This window comes from Pleurodeles waltl, chromosome 1_2 (assembly GCF_031143425.1).
Source record: "Pleurodeles waltl isolate 20211129_DDA chromosome 1_2, aPleWal1.hap1.20221129, whole genome shotgun sequence".
NCBI classification, from domain to species: domain Eukaryota; kingdom Metazoa; phylum Chordata; class Amphibia; order Caudata; family Salamandridae; genus Pleurodeles; species Pleurodeles waltl.
In genome coordinates this window covers 450631823-450653571 of record NC_090437.1, presented here as the reverse complement: position 1 = coordinate 450653571, position 21749 = coordinate 450631823, and the positions used below count along the sequence as shown (strand labels likewise).

The 21749-nt window shown below is 44.7% G+C and overlaps 1 protein-coding gene across 2 annotated transcripts in view; it reads left to right on the top strand.

The window, feature by feature from the left end:
• The window catches only part of IFT74 (intraflagellar transport 74), a 464653-nt gene that overhangs the window by 30208 nt on the left and 412696 nt on the right, over window positions 1-21749 (top strand). For both annotated transcript variants that reach the window (XM_069240788.1, XM_069240779.1), the window contains exon 5: window positions 16787-16885. In XM_069240788.1, coding sequence (XP_069096889.1) covers window positions 16787-16885 — 99 coding nt within the window. The remainder of the gene's footprint in view (window positions 1-16786; window positions 16886-21749) is intronic.

Below are 21749 nucleotides of genomic sequence, written 5' to 3'. Positions count from 1 at the left end.
AAAATACTGCCAATCAATGCCAATACATGCAGTACGCCTGCAAAAACACTGGAAAACAGGCAGTGTGCAAAGGATGGAAAAGTGCTGATAAAACCACACCTATTCACCTTAAAAAAGTGTACAACACCTATAGTGTTGGAAGCATGAAATATGTGGCTCACAATTTCACAGGAGTGTCTTGGAAAGTTGGTATTTAAAAGCAACTGTATCTCTATGAATGACCTCACCACTTGCAATTCAAATGTTTCACGGGCAGATGTAAGCACCACATATTTTTGAAACAAAAATGCTTTTAGTCGACTCAGTTTGTGTTAGTTAACATTAAAGGTAGGAATGGAAGGCCACAAACTTGCTACCCTAATCTCATGCATTGGGGGATGTGGGCAGTACGTCACCACAGCAGGCTACTATTTGAGAAACAGAAATTCCATAAGGGACACCTGCTCTCATCCCACAACAGCCTTGTTCACTTAACATCAAGTAATTTCAGTTCGAAAGCAACTGAAACACTAGGTGAATCAATGGAACGGACACTTCCTTCAAGTAATATGCCAATTTGGCCATTGACGCGTTACATACGCCATGCAAGATCACCTGTTTACAAAACGTTGAGCGGCTTACAGAAGTTTCACTGTCACTTCCACTGAGATAGACTTCTTTGTTCCTGCTCATACATTTGTAATTTAAAGGTAATTCTCATATCTCATGTATAAAACATTTTCCTAAAGCCTCAAATCTGCCTACTGAAAATGCTTCAAACATGATGTGAATGGAAATGTGGATATTAGCAGGCAGACTACTCCAAGTACTAACCACACTACAGCTGAAGTTTCCACTGCTGTGAAAGGCAAGCTTTCTAACTCTGACTCATCCCAAGTCTCATTCTACTAGTATGATCTACCAAATGACCCTTCCTAGACTCTTCCCTTCTCTATCCTTCCTGGCTCACCTCAAACCTCAGTTTACTAATATGATTTCAGAAACAACCCTACTAAATTCTTCCCTCATGTATCTCTCCTTGACTTATCCCAAACTTAATTTTACTACTCTGAGCTCCCTGATCCCTTTCTACAGACTCTTCCCTTCTCCTTCTTTCCTTTTACTCATCCCAAACCTCATCTTACTACTATGATCCCCCAATTAACACTTTCAAGATTCTTCCCTCTTCTCTCCCTCTATTATTTTATTCAATCCAACTTACAGACTCACATGTCCACCGCACACATTAGCTTGTATATCCCTGTACTGATCCACCACTAATCCTTTTGGATTCTGGAGTAGGGTGCTACTCACCAAACTGCACTTCTACGTCTCATCCGGGATAGTGAGCGCTATATAAACACAATTACCGTTACAACTTTTCAGTGTTAAGCATTGTGCACATTCCATCCTCCTTTGCCATTATCTGTTGTTTATGTGTTAAATTGAAGGGCAAGAATAACTCTTTTGACATTCTTCCAGGGCACGTAGTTCAATTTTAGAACTTGTGAAATCCAACTCAACTACATTATTGATCTAAGCTGACTCTTTTTACTTTTAATTTAATGTAATTTTTCCGCCGCTTCTCCCCCTGCCCCCGTGTGCCTCCTCCCCACCATCGTCCCGTTCGCAGCCCGCAAGCCGCTACTGGGCTCTGGACAGTTCTGATGCTCGACCACCGAGGTCTGTCAGGGAGGCCATTGAGTGCCGTCGGAGGTCTAAGAGAAGGTGCCCGCATGGAGGCGAGGGGGGGGGGGGGCTCGGTGAGCCCAGCTCTGGGAGTGGAACAGTCACGGGTGGAGACCCAGAACTCCTCTCTGTCTGACACACCAGCCTTCTTTATCTCTGATGGGGGTCCTCCTTGATTGAGGCCCTGGAGCGGCCTAGACCCAGGAAATTAACGCTGTAACTGTATTATGCACTGCTGTATGTCTGAAGAGGATATTTTGCTGTAGTGGGTCATTTCCATCCTGGGAAGACTTGGGGAAGCGGGGATGTCGACACTCTAGGGAGAGGTTAAGGGTGCTAGGTACTTGCCTCCCCCTATTTGTTCATTGTTAGTGTGAATGTAGATGTCGGGCGGATCATCCGTACATGGGAGGGTGGCATCCAGATGCAGGTTGCTGATGTAGTAGGCTGGCCTGGTTTGTAGTGGGTACCAAAGGTACTTACACCTTATACCAGGTACAGTTATCCCTTATTAGGGAAATGTAGTCAGTATCTAGAAGCCAGGCTGTCTAGAGGTAGCTGTAGGGAGAGCAGACAAGGATGAACTAGGAGACATGCAAAGCTCTTGCAAAACCACTGTAGTCACACAGTACTCACACACATGAAAGACAATACTCAGTGTTACAAAAATAAAGGTACTTTATTTTAGTGACACAAGGCCAACAATACTTTGGAGACTATACTCCCTTAGGAGGGAAGTAAATTACACAATGTTTTCACTAGTTACCAAAAACAGGTAAGTACACAGTAAGAAAACAGTGCAAATAGTGAAAATCACAATAGGTTGCAATAGGCCTAGGGGGAACATAAACCATATACTAAACTAGTGGAATGCCAAAGTCGGTTTCCCACCTAGGCAAGTGTGGTGTGTAGAGGGGCACTGGGAGTGTAAGAAAACACCAAAGGTAAGTAATAGACCCCACCCCAAAGCCCAGGAAATCAGGAGTAAAACACAGCTAGTTTCCTAAAACACACTAGAAGTCGTGATAGAAGATAATGCAAGAACTAGAAGAGACTGCAAGACACCAACAATGGATTCCTGGACCTGAAGACTTGTGGAAGAAGGGGACCAAGTCCAAGAAGCACTGAAGAGTCCAGAAAGGACAGGAGCCCCTGCTAACCAGGTGCAAAATAAGAACCACCAAAGTCAGTCTTGCGGGTTCCTGGTTGGTGCAGAAGATGTCCCACGCTGGATGGATGTATGCAGTCCGGTTAGCATCAGTGAATTCTGCCAACAATCTTTGGTACACGCAAAGCTTGCGGTTATTGGAAAATGGTGCTACCCGGGACCAGGAGGGACCTGGTGGCCTCTACCCAGGAGGGGGAGAAAGAGGGGACTTTCAGCAACTCAGAGAGCCCCAGAAGACCAGGAGTCCCACAGCACGGGGACAAAGAAGGTGCAAATGGAGGTCCAAGCTGCACGACACAAAGAATTCCCACGCCACCGGAGAACTACTTAGGATGCTGTGCGTCGCAGGATGGAGTGCTGGTGGCCTAAGCTGTGTTGTGCACGAAGAACTTCTTGGAAGGTCTCACACAAGCCTTGGCAACCTCAAGTCATACGGTGCACAGGGGTACTGTCTTGCGTGAGGAGGCAAGCTCTTACCGCCACCAAAGTTGGACAGCTGGACGTTGGGACTGTCAGAGTCACTTTAGTCTACAACCCGTGTTCCTGGATCCACGCCCGTCGTCTGGAGAAGGGACCCAAGCCACGGGTCGTCGCTGCAGAGATGTGCCTGCTGAAGCAGAGAAGTGACTCCGTCACTCCGCATCAGATTTCTTTGGTGGTTCTGGTGCAGGCTGAAGACAGGCAGTCCTCGGAGGATGCAAGACCTGGAAACTGTTGCAGTTACTGGCAGGAGCTGAAGATACAATGTTGCAGAAGTCATCTTAGCTTCTTTGTTGCAGTTTTGTGGAGTTTCTGGAGCGGTCAGCAAGAAGATGAAGTAAAGGATAGAGAGGATTCCTGCTGAAGTCTTGCAATCCAAATCTGAAGAAAAACCAAGAGGAGAGACCCTAAATAGCCCTGAGAAGGGGATTGGTCACCCAACCAGGTAAGCACCTATCAGGAGGGGCCTCTGACGTCACCTGCTGGCACTGGCTACTCAGATGATCCCAGAGTGCCCCACCACCTTGGAATCCAAGATGGCAAAATCCAGGGACACTCTGAAGGAGCTCTGGGCACCACCCCTGGTGTAGTGATCGACAGGGGAGTGGTCAGCCCCATTTCCTTTGTCCAGTTTCGTGCCAGAGCAGGGACTTGTGATCCCCAAACCGGTGTAGACTGGATTATGCAAGAAGGGCGCCATCTCTGCCCTTCAAAGCATTCCCAGAGGCTCTGGGAGGATACCCCTCCCATCCCTGTGACACCTATTTCTAAAGGGAGAGGGTGTAACACCCCTCTCCCAAAGGAAATCCTTTGTTCTGCCTTCCTGGGCTTGAGCTGCTCAAGCAACAGGAGGGCAGAAACCTTTCTGTGAGGTGGCAGCAGCTGGAGCTGCATGTAAAACCTCCGAAGGCTGGTATGGCAGCACTGGGGGTCCACTGTGGAGCATGGGCAACCAATATTGGAATACGTATTGGGGTACAATTCCTAGTTGTTAGACAACTTACATGGCCATATTCGGAGTTACCATTGTGAAGCTGGACATAGGTATTGACCTATGTCCAGTGCACACTTAAAATGGCATCCCCGCACTCACGAAGTCTGGGAAAATGGGCCTTGATGACGTGGGGGCACCTCTGTTAGTGCAGGGGCCCCCTCACACACAGGTACTTTGCACCCAGCCTTCAGGGTCTGAAGGCCTGACATATAGGTGACTTATAAGTGACCTGGTGCAGTGTAAATGGCTGTGAAATGGCAGTCGTGTAGAAGCCTTTGCATGGGCTCCTTATGGGTTGCAAAAGAAATGCTGCAGGCCATGGGGATCCCCTGGAAGCTCAATGCTGTGGGTAACTAGGTACCCATACTAGGGTCTTATAAGAGGGGACCAGTATGCCATTTTGGAGTGAAATACTGGATTACCAGTATCCAAGGACACATTTGGAACCAGAGAGAGCATGAGCACCGGGGTCCTGGTTAGAAGGACTCCAGTGACACAGTCAAGCATACTGACAAAAACTGTGAAACATACTGACAAGTATGCCACAAACCATAAGCACTGGGGTCCTGGCTAGCAGGATCCCAGTGACCCAGTCAAAACACACTGACAAACAGGCCAGAAATGGGGGTAACCATGCTAGAAAGAGGCTACTTACTCACAGCTGAGCACCTCCACGAGTTACCACAGTTGTAAAAAGTTTACGGGGGCAACAGAGGCTTCTAGAAAGGAATTGTGTAGTAGTGGGGAGGGAAATTGTTCTTTCCAGCATAGTAGTTTTTATCGAATGCTTTCAAGTTCAGATGTAGATGACATGTACCACTGATGCTCAACACACGTATCTTCTGGGACACCGAAGCAGAGAATGTGTTGGTTTAAAGGTCCCTGCCCTTATGGTCCACCGCACCCATGGGTCGCCCTTTTGTCCATTGGTGTGCCTCGTATGCTGCACACATCCATTCCTACACTCAGTACGATCTCAGTAATTTCATGGAATGTTAATGGGCTCCTAGACTGCATTAAATGGACCGCAGTGCTTCAATACATCAAAAGGCATGCCCTGGTCGTGGTTCTACTGCAGGAGACACATTTACTAGGGACACGCTGCTCCTTCTTAGGGCGTTTTGGATATGACTGGGTCTATCACTCTGGCTTTACGCATGGGTCCCGGGGAGTGGCCATGCTGTTGCATAAGTCGCTAAAGCTGACAGTGACAAAGGTTCATGAGGACCCCTTGGGGAGCTACATTGGTGTGGAGGGTCTGATAGAGGCCAAACAATATAATCTGGTGTCCTGCTATATTCTGCCACACCTTTTGCAGCCCACCTGCATGGCCCAGCAAATCAACACAATATCAGCCTCCTGTTTCAACACCCTTTGCATGCTACGGAAGACCTTCAAATGGATTCCCATAGAAACCAGAAAAAAACGTCACCCATGCACTCATCAGCAGCAGATTAGACTACGGAAACGCCCTCTACGCTGGTACCGCAGCCGCGCGCCTCATCCTCAACCTCCCACGCCACAAACACATCTCCGCTCACCTCAGAACCCTTCACTGGCTGCCCATCAGAAAAAGGATTGTCTTCAAAATCCTCATCCACACCCACAAATCCCTCCACAACACTGGACCAGCCTACCTCAACGAACGAGTGAACTTCCACGCACCCACTCAACTCCTCCACTCTGCGCCCTCGCCACAGTCCCCCACATCCTACGCACCACCTCCGGAGACAGATCCTTCTCCTACCTCGCCCCCAAGATCTGGAACTCCCTCCCCAACAACCTACGCAAGACCCAGGACCTCCCAACTTTCAGAAAGCACCTAAAGACATGGCTTTTTGAGCAGTAAAACAGCATCCCCCCTTCCCCCTCATTAGCGCCTTGAGACCCTTCCAGGTGAGTAGTGCAATTGATACATTTTTTGATTGATTGACCTGCGAGGTGCTTGGATCGCTTTTGGCATCACTCCCAGCCGGTTTTACTCTGGGTGGGGGGGGGGGAGTTCAACACAGTGCCGGACCCAATCGGGGGTGTCTCTGTGGAATCCAGTCCCAGCCGACGCCTACGATCTGCCTGCCTTAGAGCCTGGGCAGACTCATGGGGTCTTTGTGATGCGTGGCGGGTCTGGCACCTGCATGAGCGTGCCTACACCCACCGTTCTGCTGCCCATCAACACATGAGGCCCAAATAGACCTTGTGTGGGTCCCGGCAAAGGATGTAATGTATCTGAGATTACCAGGCACATCAGCCAACCCGGAGACTCAATGCATGGTACTTGAAGTCCCCTGAGTGTGCCAGTTTTGTAGAGGGTGAACTCAAGGCTTTCTTCCGCTACTATGAGGGCTCAGTGGACTTGGGGGCAACGCTGTGGGCGGCATGTAAATTGACAACGCTGGGCATTATCAAAAGCTAAATCCGCTGGCAGGGAGCGGCCCCAGAGGGCGCAATGTGTTCAGCTCAAGGCCAAGATACTAGAGTTGAAGGGACAGGCCAGGCACTTTGATACACAGGTGATACAACGTCAACTGGCATTGGTGCAGTCTGAACTACATCAAATATCCCTTGAAGAGGCTAAGAAGTGCTGTCAGGCATCGACCAGCAGTGTCTATGGGATGGGTGACTAATCAGGCAAATTGCTCTATTGGCTGGCAATGCACGAGGCAGCCACCAGAGTCGTGCCATCCATACACGATAGGAAGGGAAACACCCAAATGTTTGTTGTTTGCATACAGGAAGGTACCACAGAAAGGCGTGGGCGTCAGCCCCTATAAGCTTCTTTATGGGCACCCTGTAGGAGGACCTCTTAGCTTGGTAAAAAAGGGTTGGGAGCAAGCGCCCAAGAAAGTCCCCCAGGATGTAGTGAACTAAATGCTGGCCTTCTGTAGTAAAATGGCTAGGTTGTGGAAGCAAGCTTCTGACAACTTAGAAGCCAGCCATGCTGTAATGAAAGAGTTGTATGACCAAGCCTATACCACTGTGGAATTCCAGCCTGGGCAGAAAGTGTGGATGATGGAACCTGTGTAACCCGGGTCTCTCCAGGATCGCTGAAACAGGCCCTACAAAGTGTTTAAGAAAAAGGGTAAAGTCACCTATGTGGTGGACTTTAAGACCCCTAGGCAACCCCATAGGGTACTGCATATCAACAGCCTCGCGCCCCACTTTGAGAGGTTGGAGGTCACCATGTTACTGGTGACTGATGGAGCTGATGAGAAGACGAGTGATTCTGTACCTGACCTCTTAGCTTCCCAGGAGAAGGTTGAGTCTGTGGAGGGAGTGATCCTTTCCTCCACCCTGACTCCTGAACAGCAGAGGGACTGCCGCCAAGTATTGGAACAGTTCTCTCCTCTTTTCTCCCTTACTCCTGGGATTACCCTCCTGTGCACCCATGATGTTGACAAAGGGGACAACCTCCCTGTCAAGCACAAAGCTTACAGGTTGTCAGATAAGGCCAGCATCAAGAGTGAGGTTGCTAAAATGCTATATCTGGGGGTGATAGTACCCTCCAGCAGGCTCTGGTCCAGCTCTTTGGTGCTGGTACCAAAAGCTGCTCCACTGTGTTTAAGGCAGAATATGGCAATGTTTTTAACACTGCATGTTGAGCCACTTTGTTAGCCATTGCAATTTCAAATGGTAGCATGACATGTAGCCCATTTTACCTCTACAAACTTATACGTGAGCCCCGATTTTGAATGTCACAGTGGTGCAGCTGATTCACTTCCCATATTAACTGTAACGGCTTGCCCACAGTGTGACTTGGCGGCTTTTCAACTTATGTGCTAACCTTTAGTTACAAATGTGGATAGTGAATGTCTGCTGCAGTCCACGTGAGTGTTTGACTTTTATGTCACTTGCATTGTTGGGACACTTATAGAGGTTGTCAAACATGGCAGTACATTTAAGGGGTGTGTCCTAGCAGCCTATGGAGTAAGATGTGAATGGCGCTGCCCCTGCCCAGCTGCCCGCCATCCCCAGGAATCAGTCTCTTTTATACTCCCTGGGGCCCCACTTTATAAAGCAGAAATTTTTAAGGGAGAGTGTCTGGTCCTCGCAGTATTTCAGTGCCTGGGAACCAATTGGAAACAAAGGTAGAGTGGGTTACAGAGCACTCCGCACTCCCAAGATGGCAGATGCCCCAGCTACAATGTTTGCCTGAGGCCTCTGTGGAGGAAGTGGTGCACACTAAGGTCTAAAGAAGCCATGCAACTGCGCCCCAGCTCAGATTGCCATCCAGGTCACAAATGAGATCCTTTTGAGAAAACACAGACCCTCACCCACCAAAGTGTCATGCTTAATCTTCGGGTCATGCAAGTCGTTGGGTGGGGATGCAGATACCCAAAGGGCCCCGCAGGATGGGCACTTTGCTGGAGATCTATTTCTCACCACTTTTGGTTGGTTCAACCACAGATGTTTGCCCATGTTTTACAAGCAGGTTAGTGAATGGTAGACTGTGATAGAAATTAAAATGAACTGTGGATACCTCCAATTAATTTTTATTCTTGATGGTTATCCATGATAGGTTTTAAAGCACAGGAATGATACCTGTGTCCACTATTTGAGTGCAAATTATGACACACACCCCTGTCAAATTCCCCAGCAATCAAAAAGCTAAAAGGGTAGTTTTATTAGTATATCTGTGTAGCTTGTCAGGAGGTTTGTTTAGCAACTGTATTCGGAAGCTGCCAAAAATCTATTGCACTTTCTTGATAATGTTCACCACTTTATAGGGAAACTTTTGGTGAAAAGGACTACTCCACCTCTCTGTGTTTGGGCTTACCAGTCTACTTGATCCCAAGGTCACTGCAGAATCAAAACAGACCAGCAAGATCTATTTACTGCTTGAAGTCCAGTGACCATATTTCACTGGTACTTGGCCAGTTCCATTGGCTGCCATAGGTGAAACAAATTCACTATAAACCCACCATGTCTGTTTGATGCAGACAGTCAGTGGCACAGATAAAAATTGCTCCCAGACACCAGCCAACCTGATGTCTTCACACCTCAAGAGTGAAGATGAGTAGAGGCCCCAGATTCCGGAAGGTTGAACATTAAGACAACCATAGCATTCTGGGAAAGATGTTTTTGACTAGATGACTTATTTCGCAGATCATCTTGAGAATGCCTGTCTGACACTATTTATACTTTTGGAAAATTGTTATGGGACAGCCCATCAGATCGGCTGATCCACACACTTTGAAGCAATGTAATAGGCACAATCTTGTGCAAAGCCTAAATGCATTTATAATCTAACAGTATACAATTACTGTGACCTACACCTTTGTTTCAAGGTCTCACTCTAGTTTTTACTAGTTTTATACCTGGTTTGTTTACCCTATGGACTCTAGATTTCTTGCCTACTTAACTTGACTCTTCCTGAAATGTATAGATTGAGAGACTACTTTGATATTCTGTTTATATGACAGTATAGAAGAATTTAGCAGAAGGGTAAGGGAAAAGGGACAGGAGCTATAGGAAAAGGAACAGGAGGGGAATTTTCTGTTCACCTCAGACTATGGGGGTTATTCTAACTTTGGAGGAGTGTTAATCCGTCCCAAAAGTGACGGTAAAGTGACGGATATACCACCAGCCGTATTACGAGTTCCATAGGATATAATGGACTCGTAATACGGCTGGTGGTAAATCCGTCACTTTCCCGTCACTTTTGGGACGGATTAACACCTCCTCCAAAGTTAGAATAACCCCCTATGTGCCATAATTGTAGCCAACTGGAAAAGTGAGTGGCCTGAGAGCATCTCAAAGTGTGTGAATGCATAAAATGATCACAGGCTAGAAATCATGGGTTGATTATAAATTATTTGAAATCAACCTCAAGCAAGAATTATTTGAAATCAACCCATCAAACAAGTCTTACCAATAATTTGCCAAAACAGACTTTTATATATTTTGTTTTTGTCCTGTCTCTTTTTGTTTGTGATAAAACCTTCTATGTTATGTTTCATTAATTTCAGTTTCTGAAGTGCAACATGCACCATTGTTGAATTCATTGCTCTGCGTACAGCTGATCAAAAGAGAGTTGTTCCTAGCTGTTTAACCTGGTAATCAAAATGTTATTAGCTGTTTCTTTGATAGGAAATTATATACCCAGTTTGTAGTTCTCTGTTAATAACAAACTTCTTTGACAGCCATTGCTATAGAATGATTGATTTGTTATCTTAGTTAAGCATCTCAAGGCAAAGGAGAGGGTGGGTTAAAAGAGAAAGATATATTTGTTTGTTTCATGATTTTTATTTATTTAATGTCATAGCAATAGATTTAGGTAGTGCATAAGACAACTGCTCCTTGATTTATAAACCCATCTTAATGCAATTAGCCGGTATGTTTTGTATTAAGTTACATAGATTGTCAACAACTATACTGGTAAAAGCCCTTTAATTGACAAGACAAAAGGCAGATAGGATGACTACAAAATGTTACTTCATCAGGAGCCAAATCACAAATGGTGAATCTTGGATGGTGAATCTTGGATGAAGTAGTTGGCAACAACAATTAGTGTGCCTTGTTATGTCCGTCATGTGCTAGAAATGTTAAATTAAAATTAAGAGTTGCATAGAAGGAGACAGCACCTGGCTAGTAAAGTACATGAAAAAAACTAATGTTTTTGACCATACATTTCTTTGCTAAGTCTGGTTGATGGATGTTACATCTTTCCCTAGCCATCAGCCGAAGACTACTGCATATTCTAAAACGAGATGGTGGAGAAGTGACAGTCATTTATAACTGTTAAAGAGACCGAGGTGTGGCATTTGCAGTTCATGAGCATTCTCGTTTGTCTGATTTGTCACATGGCTCCTAATACTCTTACGTCAGTGATTCTATGTCAGGACCGGAGGCTTCGGATTATGCTTATCTCTATCTTTTCTGCAACACACAGCAGCCAATAGAAACAACAAAAAAACAGAAACTACATTTCCCAGCAACACAAGCCTCGAATCAGGCTCCATTATCTCTTATATAGTACTAAGCACGCAAAGTCCGCCCTCTTTCTTTGCTGCCTCGCACAAGAGATAAGTGCCTCGTGCGTTATATTTAAAAGACTATCGAATTATATTGTGTATGTGTTGTTTTTTCAGGCGCGGCGGATTGCCTTCAAGCGCTGGTGTGTTCTCCTATTGTTGGCGGCTTTGCAGCATTACTGTGGAAATGGTCTTTCCGACCCTTTCGGAGTAAGCCGGTGGGGGGCCTTTGAGAGAGCGCGGCCTCTGCTCTGCAGTCCGCTTTCTGTGGCTGCGGTCGTGCTTGCGCAAAGCTCAATCATTTAGAGTTTGCCAGCATGCGATCAGCAGCCTGTGAAGCTGGGCACCTGCCGATCCCAAGCTCCTCAACCTACGCCCGGTGGGGGCTGCAACAATACATCCAGAGCGTTGCTCAAGGGGATAGTGCCAGGCCCCCCTCCCTTCCAAAGTATATATTTGAGTATTTTGAGTACTTTTTGCCCATCATAACAAACAGCACCAGGATTTTTTTCCCCCCCTTTGCTGACCTTTTTTGCAGCATTTTTCCTGGAACCTCTATTTCATATTTGAGTGTTTCACCATCATGGCAAATCAAGATGACTACTATGGGGAATATTCAAAGGGCCAACACATGGAGGAGCCCCTTGTTGAGGCACTTGATTACCATGTGCAAGACTCTGTAAATAAGGCCTTGGTGAAGGCCTTGCGCCCATTTGCATAGCCTATATTTAATTTTGACTGCAGGCGTTTTCGCGCAGGCTTGAGGAACCCCAAATGAGGTTGAAATAAATGAACCTGCCCGGTCCGATTTGGACCCCTTTGAACACACCATTAACTCGGTGTTAAATGATCACAAATATGGTGCATTTTTTGATCTCCATGACACAATCAGGGCGTGATTCATCAGACGCTTCTTCCACGTCTAACTCTGAGGAAAAGTCCTCGTCTGACAAGCGCAAAGGTAAGCACAAATGCAAAAAACACCATTATGAGAATCCAGACCTTTCTCCCCCTCCGGCGAAGAACCTGCTTTTTGATCCAGACGATATCATTCATCCCAAATCATCGGAATGGACTCCTTGTCCAGAAGTGGCTTCTTATGTACAATCCAGACTCAGAAAGAGCTTTGAAAAAGACATTCGTAGTACTCTTCGTTCAGAGTGCCCTCGTCCAGCTCTCGAGGGAAAAGTGTCGGAGACTCCTGACTTGGACCCGCATATGATGCCGTTTCCTAAACATTTTTCCAAAGACCCGAAGAAGGGTATTGACAGGGCCTGGCGCGGATGCCAGGATAAACTTCTAGATATCTCTGGCCCTCTAACCAAGATCCTGGACCTTGCAGTCCAAGCCAAACAATCACAGGAACCCATTGATCCAGACAATTTGTTGCAATGGTCACAAAGGGCCATTTGCTTACTGGGCAATGCTAATTGTTCAATGTCCACGGAACGCAGGAAGTCATTTTTATTACGCATTGAACCCAAGCTTGCTGAATCGGCTTCAGCGGATGCTGGGCAGGCCGCTAAAGGCATTTTGTTTGGCAACAAGTTCATTAAGGATCTTGGCAAATACATTGCTATTTTTTCAGCACTAAACAAGGCCCAAACTTCAATTAAAAAAGTGGTTAACAGTGGCCTTTTTCAGAGGGCCGGATGTTTCAGAGGTCGTTGGTCAGGCCGTTTCTCCTCTCAGACCTCTCGTCCCTATCAAAGAAACCGTAGAGATTCCAACTACCAACCCAACTCCAACTTCTACCCAAACAGAAGTTGTGGTTACTGGGGTCGTAACCCCAGTGGACCTCACAGAGGAGGATACTACAACCAGAATACCTCTCAAACATGTAAATCTAATCTCTTACAAGGATGTTGTCTTGGGAGGAAGAGTGAGTATATTTGTTCAAAATTGGCTGTTGATTACGCAAGATGCTTCGGTGTTAGACACAATTTCAGGCTATCATCTAGAGTGTTACTCAGAGCCCCTTCAAACCGAGATCCCGACTCCTCTCAGTTTTTCCCAAACAAGAGACACTTTTCGTAGATCAGGAATTTAAGACTCTTCTCCAAAAAGGGGCGATTGTCGAATCATATCCTCACCCAAGAGGTTTTATAAGTACGATATTTCAGGTTCAGAAGAAGGGAGGGGGGGGTCTTGGTTAGTCCTCAACCCGAGACATTTCAATTCATGGAAAGTGTATCGACACTTCAAGATGTACCTATCTTCTCAGGGATCTTTTACTGGAAGGCGACTGGATGGTCCATCTGGATCTCAAAGACACGTATTTGACCATTCCATTATTTGCCCCACATCGCAGATTCCTTCAGTTTCTTTGGAAAAACCGATGTTACGAGTTTTCCGCCCTTCCTTTCGTCCTTTCTTTGGGCCCTTGGTGCTTCACAAAAGTGATGCGACCGGTGATGCAGTGGTTACGAGAAAACGGGGTTCGCTTGATTATCTATTTAGACGACATTCTCATTATGGCCCAAGAGGAGCGTCTTGCCAGTCTCCATCTCTCATGAACTGTGCCGCTCCTGCAAGATCTAGGGTTCATAATCAACGTGGAGAAATCTCAGCTTCACCCAGTACAGAATATATAGATAAATATAGAATTCTTAGGATTCAGGATAGACTCCATTGCAACTCTGTTGAAATTGCCACTAACCAAAAGACTGGCTATCAAGAAAGAGTTGAGTAGAGCTTTGTCTGCTCATTCGATTTCCTTGAGGGTTCTTGCCCGTCTGGTGGGCCTCCTAGCATCATCTATTCAAGCCATTTTTCTGGGACCCCTGCACTATTGTGCTCTTCAAAGGTTGAAGATCCTTCACCTTCGCAAAGGTCTGGCATATTCCAAATTGATTGTCCTGTCTCACGAAGCCCGGACGGAGCTTCAATGGTGGCTGAATCATATGGACGCTTGGAATGGCAAGGTGATTTTCGCCTCAGTTCCGGAAGTGATCATAGAGTCAGATGCCAGCAGGTGGGGCTGGGGTGCCAGGTGTGGCCAGATAGAGACAGGGGTCGTTGGTCCCCGGAGGAACTTCAGATGCATATCAATTGCTTAGAACTTCTGGAGGGTTTGTTTGCAGTGAAGTCGTTGTCCCCTCCAAATCGAAATGCTGTATTCTCCTGAAAATGGACAATATTTTAGCAGTTCGATACATCAACAAATTGGGGGGAACCCGATCCAGGATGCTGGCAGAGATTGGCAAAGGTTTCTGGCATTTTTGTCTAGCCCGTCAGATTTCTTTATCGGCGGAAAAAATTCCGGGGAGAATGAATATAGTAGCAGGTTGGAATTCCAGGCACCTGAGAGATGCCAGCGATTGGCGTCTACACCCCAGGATATTTCAATTCTTGAATCATCTCTGGGGTCCGTGCAAGATAGATCTGTTTGCCTCATGACTGAATACTCAACTTCCGCTTTTCTTCAGTTGGAGACCGGATCCCAATGTCCTCAGCCCGGATGCCTTTCTCCAGGACTGGACGGGGGACGTGAATTTCGTGTTTTCCCTGTTTTCCATGATCCATCGAGTTCTCTCGCAAGTAATTCTGTGTTGGAAGACACAGTCTTTGTTTCCGGTGGCGCTAACCTTATGTTGTGCTGCCCCAATTCAAATCCTCCCTTCTTGGGACCTATTGATGGATCCCATGGGGAATCCACACCCTCTGATTTTGGAGGAACAGTTAGTACTCCTGGCCTGGAGGATATCTGGGGACCCTCTCAAAGTCCTGAATTTTCAGAAGACACTAAATTCTTCCTTTCCCAATCCTTGGCACCTAGTACGCATAAAAGATATGCCTCGGCTTGGAAGAGATGGTTGTATTGGTGCGGTCAAAGGAGTGTGGATCTCTTGGGGGCCTCAGTGCAAATGATAGCAAATTTCTTGTCTCATGTTGCAGTGCAAGGCCTAGCATACAGGTCAGTAAATAATTTTAGACCCGCCATTTCGGCTAAACATCCTCACATTGAGGGTAAACCTGTGGGTGAACATCCGTTGATTTGTAAGCTATTGCGCGGTGTTTGTATGCTTCGCCCTCCTCTCCCAAAATATTCTTCTCTTTGGGATGTCAACGTTATATTAAGATTCTAGGTGGCTTGGCCGGCCAATGAAGGTCTTTCAAGGAAACAGTTGTCGGCAAAATTAACCATGTTGCTTTGTTTAGTTTCTTGCAGAAAAGTTTCTGATGTCAAAGCCTTGGACATTACAGGTAGAGTTTCTTTTCGCATCTATAAATGTACGAAATCTAAATCTAAGATGTATTAGCTATATAGCTTTTAGATATAATTCCAAACTATGTGTGGTATATTGTATTAAAGTTTATGAAGATGTTAAAAGAGAATTACGAAGAGATGTAAATGGACAATTGTTAATTTCCTTGCTGAAACCTTTTGGACCAGTCTCCTCTGCAACTCTTAAGAGATCGGTCAGATGGTTGTTGCAAGAAGCAGGGATAGATATCTCCATATTTGGAGCTCATTCTGTTTTTGGAGCTACGGCTTCTAAAGCTTTCAATTCAGGATCCAGATTGGAAGATATTATGACAGCAGCTGATTGGTCATCCGACTCTATGTTTAAATTGTTCTATCACAACCCAATTGTTGATGTTGCTTCTAATGTGATCGCTCAGCTTTAATCTAGCATAATCCGAAGCCTCCAGTCCTGACATAGAATCAAAAATTTACTAGCTATTGCAACAAGAATTTTCAATTCTATTAAGGACACGGAAGTGAGGATCATCCCACCCAGGAGTATTGGATTATTATCATTTTCACTTACCTCTGTAACTTCAAAGTCTATGTTGTCCCACCCTGTACTATTATGGTATGATATGTGAAGGTTATCACTTTATTCTTCTTCTTTATAGAGGAGAAACCAGTCTGAGAGATGTTGGACCAATCTTCTGAACTTCGGAGGAGGTTGACTCGTTCATGCACCGCTGTGCAAATTCTTCAAAGTTCCTGACCCAGGAAATGTTGTTCTAGGACTCAGTCTTACGAAGATGGGTTGTTTCAAATTCTCTTGCCATGGATGTGCAAAGAAAGAGGACGGACTTTGCGTGCTTTGTACTATATAAGAGATAAAGGAGCCTGATTGGAGGGTCATTACGAGGCTCGTGTTGCTGTGAAATGTAGTTTCTGTTTTTTCGTTGTTTCTATTGGCTGCCGTGTGTTGCAGTAAAGATAGAGATAAGCATAATCCTCGCCTCCGTGTCCTTAATAGAATTGAAAATTCTGCTCTTGTAGATATGTCAAAATAAGCGTTGCTCAACTTACTGCAAACACTTTGTTAGCATTCAATCTGAAATAAAAGTAGCAAAGTAAGTACATAACTTCCATTACCTTTTAGAAAGCGGTTTCACCTGTTTAGTGGACTCATACTGTCAGAACAGTTCACAATGCTGTTTCTTTTTGTAATATCTTGGCATATCTTTTAAAGAAATAAATGTGGCCATTCACGTGCTCGATGTTCATATTTTTGTAATTTGTGTTTTATTTCAAAACCGCAGGAGCAAAGTTAGTGAACTTACAACAGAAATGAACAAACTGAAGAAAGAAATTGATTTGTACAATCAAGAAAATTCTGTTTATCTGTCCTATGAGAAGAGGTAAGCATTTAGCTGAGGATGTTATGTTGTGTCACACTAGACTGTCGGTAATGTATTCTCTGGATCATTTGCATGTGGGGAGCATATGTGTTATTTACATCTCTTTCTTAAACTGCATGCACTTACTTGTAGTTCTGTGTTTTTTTTGTAACATAAGGGAGCGATACCAGGGTTTGGAGGAAGGAAGGTGTAAACATCTGCCTTTTCTGTTTTTATGTTTTAAGAATAAACTGTCTTTTGACAAAGTTGTGAAACAGAAAAACACCCCCAGTGAAGACCTACCCTTCAATGATGCAGATTTTCTCCTCTTTTCAAATGTCATGACCAGACCATCATCAGCATGTTTTTTTATGACTAGAAAATTAACCAGTTGGAGCTGGGAGTCTCTCTACTCTTTCAAAATAATTTGTGAAAAAAACTGTCCATACCATTTCAAGACATACTTCTCAATGAGGAAAAATCCTGTCACTGTCTACAGTGAGAGAGAAATACTTAGTTAGAGGGAGCACACAGAACCACTTAGTTCACCATGATTCTGTTTTTTAGAAGTACCATGAAATGGTGCTTAGGATGAAGTTATCAAAACAACATTAATATGTTATGTTTTCATGCACATAAAACACAAATACTAAATACAGCAGGTTAGAACCCGTTACTGCGTACCTATGCATGTTTGGAAATTTCATTATATGAAAGGAATATCGTTCCATGTAATGGGACTGGAGCAGGTGACCTAACAGTTTAAAAACATGGAAGGCAACGCTTAGAAATCCAGAAGTGTAAGGCTCTGCCTCTTCCAGGCTGCACCCCTACCTACCCCAACCCATTCCCTTCACTCAAGTGTTCTTTATTTGCCCAGGTGAAGGAATTTATGATAATACCATGATGGAGTGGGGAAATGTAAGGCATTGTATTGTAGCATTTATGCAGAGATGCCTAAAGGACTGAGAGTGCAGTAATTAATTGTGCTGAATACAAAACAATAGTTCTTGTGAAAAGGTGAAACCAGGATGTCCTGAGTCAAATTTAGCTGATCTAAAGCTGATTTGATTGCTAGCTGTAGCTGTGGAATTTAATGCACAGAGCATACAGAAAACTCTTAGAGATGCCCCAGAAGCAGCCCTGTGTATTATTATATTAATAGGTTCCTGCCTTTGAATAGCTATACAGGTAGATTTGGCATTTAATGGCTGAACATAAAAGCGTACTTCCATGACCCTTGTAACCTTTTTACCTGAGATGCAAGAAATGATCCATTGAGGCATGGCAATTTTTTATAAAAACAGAGAGCCCTAAGGGCATTGACATTTAGAAGAGGTTTCTTTACTTGCTGAAATGGTTGAGGAAGTAATGTCAGCAAACCTTGTTTTAAGGATCAGCCTTCTGTTATTTAAAATCAGTATAGGACTTCTTATCTAACGCAGCCTGTGATCTGCTGAAATTTAATGCTGTTACAGCCAGCTCAAAAACATGTTTCCTTGTCAATGATTTGATACTTCTATAAGGCATGTGTTCAGATGGCTTGTAAATAACAGTATTTAGAAAAGTATTAGCATCTGACATTGGATGGGTTTTCGGAACAGGAGCAAACCACCAAAGTAGACCTTCAAAATGACTTGTATCAAATTCCTTTAATAGTGCGTGCATTTATTGAGTAGAGTTTTCATAAGACCCAGAGCAGAGAAGGAACACTTTTACTCCTATATTACTGTGGAAAGGGAGGCTTTCAGTTTGGGTAATGACCATATATTTCCAAGGTTGTGGCCACTTTCTTCAGACTGAAGGTCCTTCTAGAAGCAAAACCCATGTGTCCGACCCAGAGCACAGTGTCGATTAGTGTTCTTGCTGATGCCACTTACATCTGTGACTAATCCAGAGCTGTATTACACCCACCAAAAAATGACATGTAAAACCGTCCCCATCAATTCAAGGTCTTAGTGTCTTGCTTCAGCCTCTCTCAGTGTATGCTCTCACCGGAAGCTTTTTTTTCACCATCAGCACCTTGATTGCGAATATTCACTTATCACATCTAAGTACATCAAGACCTTTTTGAACAATGTCTTTAAACAAGCACGTACTACCAGGACTTTGTCCAGCTGAAAATTGTAATGTTGCCATGTAGACAATCCTTTGAAAAGGTATAAGATGCAATATGCTTCTGTTAGACCTGTAAGCCTTAGGGTGGTCTTCCCCCAAACTATTTGCCTGTTGCTGCATCTTTCTCTTGGCCTTAGGACTCTAAGCACTTTACTATTGCTTACCAGTGCTAAAGCGCTGCTCCCCTAAACATGATAATATTTGAATATACACAATTGACATAATTAACTTGTAAGTCCCTTGTAAAGTGGTATACCATATACCCAGGGTCTGTACATTTAATGCTATTAACAGGCCTGCAGTGCTGTATATACCATCTCCTCAGTAGCCCTTTAAACATGTGTGAGGCCTGCCACTGCAGAGCCTCTGTGTGCAGTTTGTTGCCACTTTGACTTGCCATTTAAAACCCCTTGCCAAGCCTTAAACTCCCCTTTTATTACATATAAGTCACTCTTAAGGTAGGCCCTAGGTAGCCCATAGAGCAGGGTGCTTTGTAAGTGAAAGGCAGGACACATACATTTACGTTTTTCATGTGCTGGTAGTAAAAAACTCCCAAAGTTGTTTTTCACTTCTGTGCAACTTAATCCTCTCATGGGCTATTGTTGGGGATTCCTTAATATACATTTAAACTGTAATTCCTGATCAGAAAGAAGTAGCTGCATCATGTTTCCTATCATTGGAATGTTAATGATAAAACCTCTTTACTGGTAAAGTCGGATTTAACATTATTATTTTAGAAATACCACTTTTAAAAAGTGGGCATTTCTCTGCTCTTGCTGCTCAGTTTACCTACAGCCTGTCTCCAATACACATCTGGGGTGGATGACAGCTGTTCTTTGTGCATTCCCTTGAGACAGCCACAAACACAGGAAGATAAGTTGTGTCTGAGCACTCATCTGCATTCTGATGTCTCTTCCTGGGCAGGAAGGGTGGAGAGGAGCTGAAACTTGCATCTGAATAGAGAGTTTCTGCCCCCACACAAAGGGCTGATTTCCCACTACTGATAGTCTGTAGCCAGAGCTGAGAAAGAAAGGACCTCTGTGCACTTCAAAGACCCTTCTTTGAAGTTGCCCCTACTTCAGAGGCACTTTTGGGTATAAGTGCTGGGTCTCTAAACCCTACCAAATCAGGCACTGCTGGACCTGTGAAGACCTCTGCCTTGAGTATGGACTACTGTGCCACAAGGAGTGCCACTCTACTTGACTGCTTTCCAAGAAGGAATCCTCTCTGCTTTGATGAGTTACCCTGGTGCCTGCTGATCTTTGCCCTGCTGAGGAAGGACTGGACACCTCTCATCTGAACCCAGAGTGACTCCAAGGGCTTGCTGGCTTGCCTGCTGTTTCTGAAGTCTCAGGGCCATCAAAACGTCCTACATCCTTGCTGCTGGCCATCTGTGAGTCCTACCCTTGCTTGAGGTGCCAATCCAGTCCTGGACCTGAGAAGTGGGTTTCTGCAGTTTTCCTTCATCAGCGTTGACACATCAGTGACTTTGCGCCATCCAGAGCTGACGGATTGCTCTTCGACACACACTCAGGAAATGATCAGTTATATCGCCTTGGCTGACTGCGCAGCACCTGCATTGTAAAAGGGTTTGACGCCAAAGCCTTCTTCGACTGGGCGGATCGGCATAGATGCTTCACCTTCATCCACATGATTGATGATGTTGCAGCACCTCTGTGACTCTTTACTTCGAGTCTTTGGTGTCGACGCTTGCTCCATCCAAGGTACTTTGTCAGTAGGACCTGTCTGAGTCCTGTAGCCGACCTGCCATCCATTGCAGCCAGCCTGAACTTTGGATTTACCCCAGTCTAGCGCGACCTCAAGTTACCTTTCAGCACTATTGACTTTGAAGCACTATTTTTGGTTTATTCTTTAAAATGAATATCTTGACTTCTTCTACTGATTTGATTTTTGCTGTTTTCCTCTTTCTTTACTACTACAATTATTCTGGTGTTTCCATTGTGTTAGTGTGTGTGTGTGTGTGCGTGTGTGTGTGTGTTTCACACATACTTTACACATTGCCTTTTTAGATAAGCCTGACTGCACTGTGCTAAGCTACAAGAGGGTGAGCACAGGTTATCTCTAAGTGTGTAACTAGCTTACCCTGACTAGAAGTGTTGGTTCCTGCTTGTACAGAGCACATACTCTGACGAGCAGAAACCCCCGTTCTAACAGCTTCAAATAGAATAAATGTACAGGACCCTGAAGCCATTGGAAATCTTCTCTATTAAAACTGTTGAGGGGGGTGGATTTCCATCACTTTGTGACTCTGATAGTATTCTGGATATTTAATTTTTGTTGTTTGGTATTTTTTCTCGACATTGCATTGTGAGTAGTGCCTGGTGTTTCTTTTCTCTCACATCAGCTTTTGTAGCATTAAGCTGTCTCCTTGGCCAAACTACCTAATGGTGATGTAAGGTTTCCTTAAAGAGTACTGTGCACCACTGTTCATGAATAGTTTTTTTACATGATGCCAAAACTTGTGAGTTGCCCATATTCTCTGCCTCTTCATGGTTATTTACCAGAACTATGTCTTCCTCGTGTGCATAAAAGCATGAAACATTTTCACACACAAGTGATATTGCGTCCCCAGTAAACACACACATACAAACCATATGCATACTGAGCCCAAAGGTCACTGACTCACGTTTCAAAGAAACCTCCTTTCACACTCAGTTTGATATCAAAATGTTGTAGGAGGCAAGTTTTCTGATTGTTTACAAGCTTTGTCAGTAAAGTCAATGAAAAGTAGGTAAAAAACTCTATG